At 41.4% G+C, this 12,553-nt stretch overlaps 1 protein-coding gene across 10 annotated transcripts in view; it reads left to right on the top strand.

Moving 5' to 3' along the window:
- TBXAS1 (thromboxane A synthase 1) overlaps positions 1 to 12,553 on the top strand; it is a 254,516-nt gene that overhangs the window by 181,436 nt on the left and 60,527 nt on the right. For all 10 annotated transcript variants that reach the window (XM_088652216.1, XM_035128282.3, XM_088652215.1 and 7 more), the window contains one exon: positions 102 to 419. In XM_088652216.1, the coding sequence (XP_088508342.1) occupies positions 102 to 419 (318 nt within the window). The remainder of the gene's footprint in view (positions 1 to 101; positions 420 to 12,553) is intronic.

Here is a 12,553-nt window from a genome sequence, read left to right as displayed (position 1 = left end):
CTCGCCCCTTGGAGAAAAGAGGTATCATAGAGCTGTATTAGCTTGAATCTACACCCACATGCTTGTTCACTGACTTAATGTTTTCACTGTGCATTTTGCAGAGACGCAGGGATTTCCTCCAGCTGATGCTTGATGCCCGGAGCTCTGCTAATGACATCACCGTGGAACATTTTGACACGGTCAGCCAAGCCGATGTTTGCATTCAGGAAAATGAGACATCTGCCAGCAAAGGCCTGCCTCAGAAGCGAAATCCAAAAACGTTGAGTGATGATGAAATAGCTGGCCAGGCCTCCTTATTCTTGATTGCTGGCTATGAAACCACCAACAGTGCCCTCTCCTTTGCCACTTACCTGTTGGCCACCCATCCTGAGTGCCAGGAAAAGCTGCTCCGAGAGGTGGACGAATTCTTTTCGAAACATGTAAGTAGGCCCCCTTGCTTGATTTTTTTCTGCTTTCATATACAAGGGGTGGGGGGTAGGGATCTCTTCAGCCAAAGACAGCAGAATGTACTTGACAGAGTCAACTGAAGCAGGTTATCTAAAACAGGAATTATGCACCAGTGTGTGACATTTAATATAATGCAAAGATTCACGTCAAAAATCAAATGCTGCTCAAAGCCACCTGTCAGACCAGGGCTGGTATATTCCTATTTCTTTGCATTTTTTGTTGTTGTACATACCTCCCCACTTCAGTGGATCATTTACTAAGTTATATCCAGGGGATGAAGGGACTGTGCCCACCATCTCCCTGCTGGGGGAAGCTTTTTTGTTTTCTTTTTAGAATTCCATGGGCCAGTGACAATCGTCTGCTTGTTGAGTACATGTATTCTGCTATAGGAATGCTGTTGGCATCTGTCTGTCTTGAGATACAATGGAGTGCACCTCCGGGGATGAAGTCAAACCACTATGTTAGCAGCACCAAAGTGACCTCCCCGGGGTGCAAGCCTGGGCAGCGTGTATGGATGTCCTTGGCTGCACAGATGACAAGACGCCCCCGAAATATTTACAAGAACAGTGGTACCTTGGGTTGCAGATCCGATCCATTCTGGGGTGCTGTTTGCACCCCGAAAAGTCCCCAACCCGAGCAGTGTTTTCGCACATGCGCGAAAGCTTGATAGAGCGCTTCTGCGCATGTGCACGCGGCGAAACCCGGAAGTAAACACTTCCGGGTCCGCCACATTCGTATCATGAAAAAAACGCAACCTCCAACGGACGCAACATGAGGTATGACTGTAGTAGCATTCATTGTCACTAGGGAAAACGGGAGCATCCACCTTAGCTGGGAAGGACGCCTGTCTGAAACTCAAGAGGGATGTACTAATATTCTCAGTCTCAGTCAGCTTCCTATGTTCCTGTTCTTCTGGCAATCACTAAAGCAAGGATCTGATACTCCAGGCTTGTTTCTCTCTGGATTGTCAGTAGCTGTATAGGAATTTCTCCATTATCTCAATATAGAATTCTGTATTACATTTAATGGAATTTGAGTGAATACATAATCAGTGATAGCCAAGGAACCCTCAGAACCCTCCCACTTCTATTGTGCTCCTCATCAGCTTTGAGTGTGTCTTGTTAGACCTGTTCTGGTCCCTCCCCTTCACCTATAATCCCCGCCGTCTCCCATCTTTTCTCCTTCACATCTCCCCCACTGCAATGTGGATCTATTTGTAATAAATATGAGCTCCTTGGTTCTGAAGATTCAGATATGGCATGAATAATTAAAATGGCAAATCAGTGATATTGGAGACAGTGGTCAGATTTGCAAAGGTTTACTGATTCTTAGCAAATAGCATTGTTTATTGAAAATATCAAAGTACCGAAACTCAAATGGCACTTGAATGAAGTGCAACACAATATGCACGGAAAAGGTAGCAGTTACTTGCAAGACGTATCAGTATGTTGGTCATATTAATTAGTCTACTGGTCTTTTATAAGCCTTTCAACAGTGTGCAGTCTAGAGTAGGGATGGGGAATCATTTTGAGCCCAAGGGCCACACTCTCTTCTGGCAGCTTTCTGACTATCGGTCGAATAAAGTATTTTGATTGATTTGATCTCTTCTGGCAGCCTTCAGGGGGGCACATACCAATGATGGGCAGGGCCAGGAGAAAACATGTGAATTTTACCTTTATGCAGTAGCCTATAGTTTATTCTTCATATGCACAGACACTTCTCTGTCCTTCATCCAAGCAAGCAAGAAGCATTATCAGTATTCAAGAAGACATTACATCCAGGCAACCCCCCCCCCCAAATCCCACAAAGAGAGTGCAAAACAGCAGCAGCAGAGCGTATGCTCCTGCGCACAGGGGCAGGTGGAAGGGAGCCTGCTGCACCCCCGGGACAGGCCTGACTTGGGAGTGGAGCTGTGGCTGGGCACAAGAAAGCTGCCTCCATGTGCGCTGCAGCCCAGCTGAGGAGAGTGGGTGGCAATGTTGCTGCTGACTCTCTTCTCTCTGCCCCGTGTCAGGCTGTTACGTTGACATACTGGTATTAAAATGGTAGCTTTCACAACACCTGAGGGCCACAAGCTATCTTAATGTGCACAAACCAGGCTGTGTGGTTCACACAGCAATGTCCTCTGAGAGAAAGGATTGGCTGGGTGGCTCATGAGGAATGACAGGGAGGGTCCAGCATCTGCGGCCTTATTCTTCCTGAGGGTGGGACCAGTCCTGAGCACAACACAGGTATTGATTTCCAGAGTAAATGCCTTAAAGAGGAGTTCTTTCCCATCCACAGAGTTTCCAGACAACTTGCGAGAAGCAGAAGAATTTATTTTGGTGCATCTGCTCACGTAATCAAATACTTTATATTTTAAACTGTTTTTATGGAATGAATCCCCTTAGCCCTAGAAGCTGCTTTCTCTGAGCATTAGAGAAAATGGAAGTGATAGTTGCAGAGACACTGCTGTCAAGGAACTACCCACAACAATTTGCATGTATTTGGTGCCTTTCATGCAGTCTCTCAGGGCACTTTACACTCAGAAGCTGGCAACTACAGATGCTAAGCTTTGCCTAGCAAATACGCTGACGAAGAAAGCTTGCATTTATCAAGAGAGACTGCAGCGTAAATAGACTTTGGAAGAATAATTCCACAGGTGAAAGATGCTATTGCACATGAATCCTATGTGCCCACACACACATACTGAAAACAAGCACTGCCAATGGAAATCATTTTGCTGTCAGTGCTGTCAAAAAGCAAAACAAGGACTAAGGCACTTTGATTTCTCTATTTGCGCAGAGGAAGTACACTTCAGAGCTGCTGGTGTCCATAAGAAGTTCTGTAACTTAAAAACAAAATAATTCTTTTACGGGGTAAATAAATGCTGATCTCTCCTTTCCTAGTGAGATCACTGGATAGCAGCATTTAAATATTTGTCTGCATCACTTGGAAAGTTTACATTTCAAGGTGAAGACAGCTGGAACAGGAGAAGAAAAATATCTATCCCTGGTAAACCTCTAGTCTTATCGGCAGTAGGGAAGTATATTCTGTCTGTTGAGATGAATAGAAGCCTCAAAAGATCGTTTTTGACTGACAGATATTCCTAGTATCACCTCCTCTTCACCTTGCACAGTTGTACACTTGCTGTAGTATTTTCTCTTTCCAGTACTATCCAAACGCATTCCCTCCCGTTCCTCAGAGCTAAAAAAACAAGAGGCGCCTGTGAAATTGGTAATCCTGCTTTCAATAAAATGTATGCTCATTGTCAAAGAAATTGAGACAGGGAGAGTATTGCTAAATACACATTAGTAGACTGATTCTATGCATATTTCTGCAGAAGTATATCTTACTGTTTTCAATGGTACTTAGTTTTCTTCAATATCAGTACAATTATCTCAGATGTTTAGGAAAATATATATTTTATGAACTGGGATATTGTATTCCCTCATTTTTGAAGTGAGCAAATGTCTGTTTTTTTCAGACATGTTTGGTTGTCAAAGGAATCTTGGACTGCATGAATTAAAATTTTAAACTTTCCTGATGGTACAGAACAACTTTTGAGTCACCCATTTTAGTATGATAAATACTAATGCCCTGTTTTCAGATTTTTGTAGCAGTCATGGTTCTTCAGCTTTCCAAGACATGTAGATGTAGTGTGGCATTGCTGATGCATAAATGAGTTAGTGAGCAAATTAATCTGCCAGCCAGAACCAAGCATTTTTACTTAAATGGTATAACGTTAAAGAACCAATCATTCTCTGGCAAGAGAATTCAGTAGGATTGTGCAACACTAACTGGCATAAACATTGGAAAGCAAGGAGCGTGTTGTAGAAGGTGACTGCTTACTTTGAATATTACTCTTCATGTAAGAGAAAGTCCCTATAATCCCCCCCCCCCGCCATCACCACCACAGCCCCATTAATCATCCAGTTCCTTGGGGATGAAGAGTGCTCTTCAGCTGTGGCAATGCAGTCTGTTTTGTGTATTACCATCAATTCCTCTTATTTTAAGATGTCATCTTATACTGTAGGTATCAGGAAAAGATGGGAGTAAGAAATCGTTACAAGTAGCTCCTTTCCTGGCAAACATACTCGTGGGCATTTGAGACTTAAGAAAAACAGGTCTCTTCTCTTGAGTTGACTCTTCTTCTTTTTTTAAGGAAGGGATGACAACACATTCCTTCGTTCATGTGTGTGAGAGAGTATGCAAGAGTAAGAAAAGAAAAGAAAAAGTTACTCTATAACCTAAAAAAAACAGCTGCTAAATTATGCACATTCTACTTCTAAGATCTGAATGCTGATGAGTTGAGAATGCTTGTCTAATTTATTAAGAAATATTAAATCCCCAGGAGCGATCGGTGATGGAATTAAACTCCTATTTAATGTTGTTGTAGCTTAAAAAATGATCTGAGTTGTTATGAGTGTTGGGTCAGAATGGAATTTTACCTCCAGGAATGTACATAAATTAGGGGAGCATTAATGGAAATCAACCAATCCCATTTATTTGTCCATAATTGTGCAGAATGAAAACTGAATGACCAGATGCCAGAAAGCTTGAAAGCTCATTTACATTTGACTCCACCTTTAGTGAAGTGAATTTCTTTTTCTTTCCATTTTCTTCTGTGCCCCATCCTCTCTGGCTGATGATGCTTACATACTTGAATGGTGAGTGTGTTTTCTTAATAGTTTTATCCATCCAATAATACAAAGCAGCAGGAAGCATTTGTAATGCATGTTCCATCTAAAACGCTGCATACAAAAAATAATTATGGTTCAATGTTGGGGGTTTCTTTTTATTTGGGAAGGATGTAATTTGCATGTGGGTACCTCAAATCCAAAAGGATTGCGAATCATTAGAAAAGGGATTGGAAATAAAACTGCCAATGCCATTATGCCCATCGTGACATTCTACAAGTCCTTAACAGAAATCTATGGTGTGACCACATTTGGCATATTGTGTGTAGTTCTAGTTGTGCAACATCAAAAAGGCTATTGTAGAGCTGTGAAAAGTGCAGAGAAGGGAAATAAAATTTATATGGGCTGGGTTGGAAAACCGCCTATGAGTTTCACTTTTGAAGAAAGGCAAAAAAACAACAACATTTATATGGCATGATAGAACTGTATAAAATTATGTGCTTTGTGGGGGGAAATAGATGGATATGTTTTTCTCTCATTCTCATATTACTAGAACCTGGGGTCATCCAAAGGAAGTACTTTAGGATGGACAAAACAAAGTATTTAGTTACACAGTACATAGTAAAACTATGCAATTTGCTCCCATGAGGTTTAGAGTTCGGCATCAATATAGCAGAGATGCCAACTTGAATAAAATATGGGGGGGCAGGTAAGCCCCACCCCACATAATCACAAGATGTGGCATACACACATCATTTGAATGGCATTGCCCATCACCTTAGGGGAGCAGCCCCCTCAAACATTTTATTGGGTGGGGGCGAAGAGACCTCAGTCCCCTAGGAGTTGAGTCCTATGAACATGGATGACTAAGGCATTTATACAGATTTATGGAGGAAAAGACTGCTAGTCATGGTAATTGTCTACTACTTCCAGGATTCGAGACAGTATACTCTTGAGTACTAGTTGCTGGGGAACAACACAGGTCTCAATACTGATACGTGGGAGATTCCACTATTTACAGCCCTTCAGTGTGAGAACTGTTCACTTATTCCTACTGTCTGCTTCCCATTCTTTTGATAGTTACTGATCCCAGGACTGCTAAGTTTACTTATGAATCGTTAGTGAGGGAACTGTTTGAAAGTCTAAGTGCACAATGTCTGCTGGATGATCCTATCTCAGGCCCTACGATTGGCAGATGAGGGCTTGGTGGTGTTGCTGCTACTAGGTTGGCAGGACCTGTGAGAGGGCCTTCTCAGTCGTGGTTCCCTGTTTGTGGTATGCCCTCCTTGGTCAGGTGCATCAGTCTCTCTCATTGACCTTCAGGATGAATTTAAAAACATTCCTGTTCACACAGGCATTTAACGACTGAAAGATACTGTCCCTGGCAAGCCTGTGGCTGTTTTTTAACACTTTAAAGCAAGTTTTTAACTGCCCTGGGCTGTCTTTGGGAGCAAGTGTGGGATATAAAACAACAACAACAACAACAACAACAACATCTATTCATATGCTTATTGACACTCTCAAAGAATTCTAAAAGCAACACCTACCCTTGCAGAAGCCATATTGGTTCTCCTTCATCAAAACGTGTCCTTTAAAGATATATTAATACATGGCCACCTGTTTACATAGTGACTATACAAAAAATGTTGGAAATTAAACCATGCACAGGATTTTCCTGTGGTCATCACACCCTCAGATAGTGATGAGTGCCTAAGTTCTTGATGTGCCTATTAGCAGTACACTTCCTTGAACCTGACAACCTTTTTCCTGATTCCATAGTCCTGCTCAATCCACTTCCTGCTCCTCTCTCCACACTTGTCATACGCATCTGTACTGTCTCTGGCTTTTTCCTGCCACTCAGACCAGCCATTTTGCCTTGTGCTTCAGTTAGATGACCTGTCCCAATGCTTTGTCAAGCGCAGGAGACATTAGATGTGAATGATGTATATGTAAATCTGGGGGTGGCTAACCTGTGGCCCTCCAGATGTTGCTGAACCACAGCTCCCATCATCCTAACCAGTGGCCATGCTGGTTGGGGCTGATAGCATCTGGAAACCAACATCTGGGGTAACATAAGTTAGCCAACCCAACCCATTTGCTATAGAAGTGGTTAATTTTTTCAGTTAGATCCTTCTGTATAAATGATCTGCTGTGTGATAAAGATGGTCTGCAAGCAGGAGGCATGCTTCTAATAGCTTGATTTAAGTAAATGGTGTAGTTAATCTTAGGGTGTTATTCTAACTCAGTGGGGATTTAGTCCTATGGTTACTCCAGAGCAATGTAAAAGCCTGTGTTGAAATATGTTAACATTATGGTAGGTTCCAAGGAGAAGGTTTCTTTTTTTAGAAGAGCTACTGCTGAATAAAAGATTAATTTTGTTTTCCCCTCCTTGATGTGAGAGAATAACTATATAAGATGGATTTGGTAAACGTACTTCTTTTGACTCGATACTTTTCTCGTCTCTAATTAGCAAACTCGAGCTTGCTTCTTTGGCAGATCGTAGCTGTGTGGAAAAGGGAGGGGGGGAAGAATGTTAAAAACAAAAACCTGTAGAGCTGGAATAATTAGGCAATTGATCATGGGGGCAATTGGGACTTCTACAAAGCAACATTGTTTTCCACATGTTTTTATTTCTCCTCAATGGGAGTGGAAAACACAGCTGCATTGATCAGGGGGAACCTCTGGTGTTTTCTACAATATCCAGTTGCCCTGTTCCAAGAGAATAGATCGTGAATAGACTAGAGTCAACATCACCTTTCTTTTTTGTGCAGTCCACTATATGGGTTCTGTGCCTGCACAAATCAACATTTGGATCTTCACACAGCTCGTGCTATAGAACAGGGGTCAGCAAACTTTTTCAGCAGTGGGCCGGTCCACTGTCCCTCAGACCTTGTGGGGGGCCAGACTATATTTTGAAAAAAAATATGAACGAATTCCTATGCCCCACAAATAACCCAGAGATGCATTTTAAATAAAAAGACACATCATGTAAAAACACCAGGCAGGCCCCACAAATAACCCAGAGATGCATTTTAAATAAAAGGACATGTCCTACTCATGTAAAAACATGCTGATTCCCGGACCGTCCGCGGGCCAGATTTAGAAGGTGATTGGGCCGCATCCAGCCCACGGGCCTTAGTTTGGGGACCCCTGCTATAGAACTTGCTCTCACAAGGAACAATGACAGTCACCAACTTGGATGGCTTTAAAAGAGGCTTAGAAAAAATTCTCGGAACTAGACAGGGTTGCCCTTTATCACCGTTATTGTTCATCATGGTCCTGGAAATATTATTGATCAGATTAAGAGACCTATCTACAATTAGAGGTATTAAGGTAGGTGCAAAGCAATTTAAAGTGAAAGCCTTCGCAGATGATTTAGTTTTAACATTGGAAAATCCAAAGGAAAGTGTTGCAGAAGCTATAGAAGTAATGGAGAAATTTGGTCAATTGGCAGGATTCAAATTAAATAGACAAAAAACCAAGGTTATGGCAATGAATATGTCGAAAGAAGAAAAACAGGAATTACAGTTAAAACATGGACTCGACGTGGCTAAAAAGGTAAAATATTTGGGAATATGGATGACAGCAAAGAATATTAATCTTTACAGTGATAATTACGAACAAGTATGGAAGGAAATAAAGAAAGACCTGGAAAGATGGACTAATATGAAAATGTCATTCTTAGGAAGAATTGCAACAATAAAAATGAATGTATTACCTAAGATGTTATTCCTATTTCAAACTATACCTGTGGTTAAAGGTACGAGGCAATTCCAAGAGTGGCAAAAGATTTTATCAAGATTTGTCTGGCAGGGGAGAAAACCTAGAATAAAACATAAGATTTTGGTAGATAAGAAAGAAAGAGGTGGATTCGCCCTGCCAGACTTGAGACTTTATTACGAAGCGTCCTGTATCTGTTGGATAAAAGAATGGATAACTCTAGAGAATACGGACTTGTTAGATTTGGAAGGTTTTAACAATAGATTTGGATGGCATGCATATTTATGTTATGACAAAAAGAAATCACATACCGGGTTTACGAATCATGTGATAAGAAGATCTCTGTACGAGGTGTGGGAAAGAAATAAAAGGCTGTTAGAGACTAAAACACCCTGGTGGGTCTCACCAGCAGAGGTATTAACAGTTAAGAAAGTAAATATGGAAAAGAGGCGGGCCACGTATGAGGAAATCTTGACGAAAACTGAAAAAGGATGGAGTTTAAAACCTTTTGAGGACATTAAAGGAGTGTTAACAGGATGGATAGAATACCATCAAATAAATGATGTGCTTAAAGAAGATAGAAAAATAGGTTTTGAGGATAAAAGATCCAAATTTCAAATAGAAGTGCTAGAAGGCAAAACAAAGCTTTTGACAAAGATGTATGATCTGTTGTTGGAGTGGTATACAAAAGATGAGTTGACAAAAGAAGTGATGATTAAATGGGCAAAAGATTTGGGGCATAATATTGAATATGATGCGTGGTTGAAACTATGGAATCAAACTTTAAGATTTACAGCATGTACTGCCTTGAAAGAAAATGTATATAAGATGATGTACAGATGGTATTTAACTCCAGTTAAGTTAGCTAAAATGTATAGAATGAGTGATAAAAGTTGCTGGAAATGTAAAGAGAAAGATGGTGAATTTTATCATATGTGGTGGACATGCGAAAAAGTTAAAAGATTTTGGGAAAGTTTATATAATGAATTGAAAAAGATGTTTAGATATACCTTCCCAAAAAAACCAGAAGCATTTTTGTTAGGAATAATAGGAGGAGAGATTAGAAAAGAAGATCAAACACTGTTTATGTATGCAACAACCGCGGCTAGGACTTTGTTAGCCCAAAAATGGAAACTACAGGAATTACCTACAATTGTGGAGTGGCAGATAAAAATGATGGACTATGCTGAACTTGCTAGATTGACATGCAAGATTCGTGACCAGGGGGAGACAAGGTTTCAAAAGGACTGGAGTAAATATGTGGACTATATGGAGAAAAACTGTAGATCATTAAAAACTCTCGCAGGATTAAAATAAACCTTACGAATTGACCAATATGTTAAAAAAGGAACTGCAAAAAAGGGAATTAACAAGAAAACCGCATGAAGGGAGGGGGGGAAGTCATAGCTCGGCGGAGCAAGGTAAAAGATGTGAATATAAGATTTTGTATAAAAGATTGGTTTTGTTAATTTGTTGAATTTGGAAAATCGGAATAAAATGTATTTTTAAAAAAAAATAGAAAAAATTCTCGGAAGACTAGGCTTTCAGCTGGCTACTAACCACAATGGTGATGTTCTACCTCCACTGTCAGAAGCATCATGCTTCTGAATGCCAGTTGCTGGGAAATACAGATGGGGAGACTGCTGCTGTGCTCATGTCTAGCTTGCAGGCTTCCCACAGGCACCTGGCTGGCCACTGTGAGTACAGGATGCTGAATCAGGCTCATCTTTATTTTCTAGAGCTGGGCTGGGTAACTAGTGGCCTTCTAGATGTTGTAGGACTCAGCTCCCATAAGCTCAACCCCAACTCCAGTGATGATGGAAGTTGTTGACCAGCAGTATCTGGAGGGCCACAGGATCCCCCATCACTGTTCTAGATTTATGAAATGGGGGGGGGGGGTTGGAATTGATGGGAGGCCTGTTCCAAGACCTCAGGGAATACGCTCAAATAAGTTTATCATCCGGCTTCCGGGTTCAGCGCCAGCGTCGATCGGCGGGGCTTCGTCTCGTCTCCGAGACGGCCCGTCTCTGCTAGGAGTGGGGAGGGCAGCGAGAGCGACGCTGCGCCCCTTAGAACCTCGGGAAGGGCGTCCCGAGGGCAATTTGCTCGGCACAGACCCAATCCGGACTCCCCAACTCTTCGGCTAGCTCTAATAAGAGCTCCGGAGCGAGGAGGGTAGAAGTCGCGGGGGCCATTTTGAGCGGCAACGTTATTCTAGCAGGGAGAAGCTTCAAGCCGAAGGCGGAGAGCGCTGGATTCTTCCGAAAATAAAACGATTGGAAAAGACTGTAAGTAATCTCATGATTTGGATTATAAAATAATTTGGATCTGGGAGAGAGGGGAGAAAAGAGGAAGCCACCCCCCCCACGGCAACAAAGAGACAGTAAATAGAAACCCGAAGCCATAAACAGAAGATTTGTAATTCAAAAGGATCCCTCAAAGGCATCAAAGAGAATCTCCCCTTTGATGCAGGGTGAAAAGGGGAGAGAGACTGTGGTTTATGACTGCCCTGCAACAAGAGGTACAGCCTAAGAAAAACCTTTCTTTCCACTCGGGAGCCGGCAGCCCAGACAACCCAGTGAGTTGATCAGGATTTATAAGTCAATTTTTACTTCACTTTGTATTTCTGGACTTTGTGGAATTTCTTTTTTGGCTTAAGTGTTTGTGAAATGTGAGTTCGAACTCTATTGTTAATAAGACTTGAAGAATGCAGCCAGCTTGTTAAAATGGAGTCGAGAAAATAAACTGTGATCATATTCCACCCCACGTGACAAGTTTTGACCTTGGCAGGACTGAAATATGTCAACAAAAAAGTGTTCCCCTGAGTTCCAGCGGTCTGTTTTGACCTTAATGTGGGAAACAAGAATAGAGCTATGTCAAGAGGAGACACGACGGCAAGAGTTACAGAAAAAATTCCAGGAGGTGATGGCGGAATATGATTTTTTAGGAGATGAAGCTTTTGACACTGAAAAAGATGAATGTGAGAATGACAATGATGGGGAAGGAAAAGATGAAGATGAGGACTGTGATGATTCAACACAAAATGAAGCACACCACGAAAAAAATGATGACTCTACTCTACAAAAAGTTGGATGGAGTGCCCTGCTTTTGAGGGGGGCACGATTGGTTTTATTGGAACTCCAGAACGCCCACAGGGAAGAAGGAAAAAATATGCAGAGAAGAGAAGAAATCCAGGGGTCCTGTATGGTGGCCTGGATGGCAAAAGACTGTAAACAGGGGGTGGGGTGAAGGGAAAGTGATGTTGTGATTAAGGATGGATTAACAGGTTTATAACTGGTCTGCTGATTTTGGAATTTGCTGGATTGGGGGGGTGGAGCCGGTAATCGGGGATGTAAGGTTAAATTGAGAATAGTTATAGTTTTAAAAGTGAATGGATTTTGGAAAATGTGAAAATATGGAGGCTTATAGAGGGAGAAAAAACAAAAAATTAGGCACGGGAAGAGAAAATGGGAGTTTGATTTCTCAGTGATTTGAATATTAGATGAAAATGTTAACAATTGATTTATAAGTTGTATAAGATGCAAAGGTGTAGTTTTATAAAGTAAGAAACTGTTGCAGATGATAAAAAAGGGATGAAAACCGGGGAAGGGGGGGGAGGGGAAGCCCACAAAATATGGTTTTACAACTATGAATGCAAGAAAAAATTTTCTGTTTTGTATTGTTTTTTTCTTTTTTCTTTCTTCGCCCTTTCTTTTTTTCTCCTTTTTTCCTATTTCTATTTTTCTCTTTTTTTTTTGGTATGACAA

Source organism: Zootoca vivipara, chromosome 9 (genome assembly GCF_965207765.1).
Source record: "Zootoca vivipara chromosome 9, rZooViv2.hap1.1, whole genome shotgun sequence".
In the NCBI taxonomy this organism is placed as follows: Eukaryota; Metazoa; Chordata; class Lepidosauria; order Squamata; family Lacertidae; genus Zootoca; species Zootoca vivipara.
The sequence above is the reverse complement of the archived record's forward strand: the minus strand, read 5'-3'. Positions and strand labels throughout refer to the sequence as shown.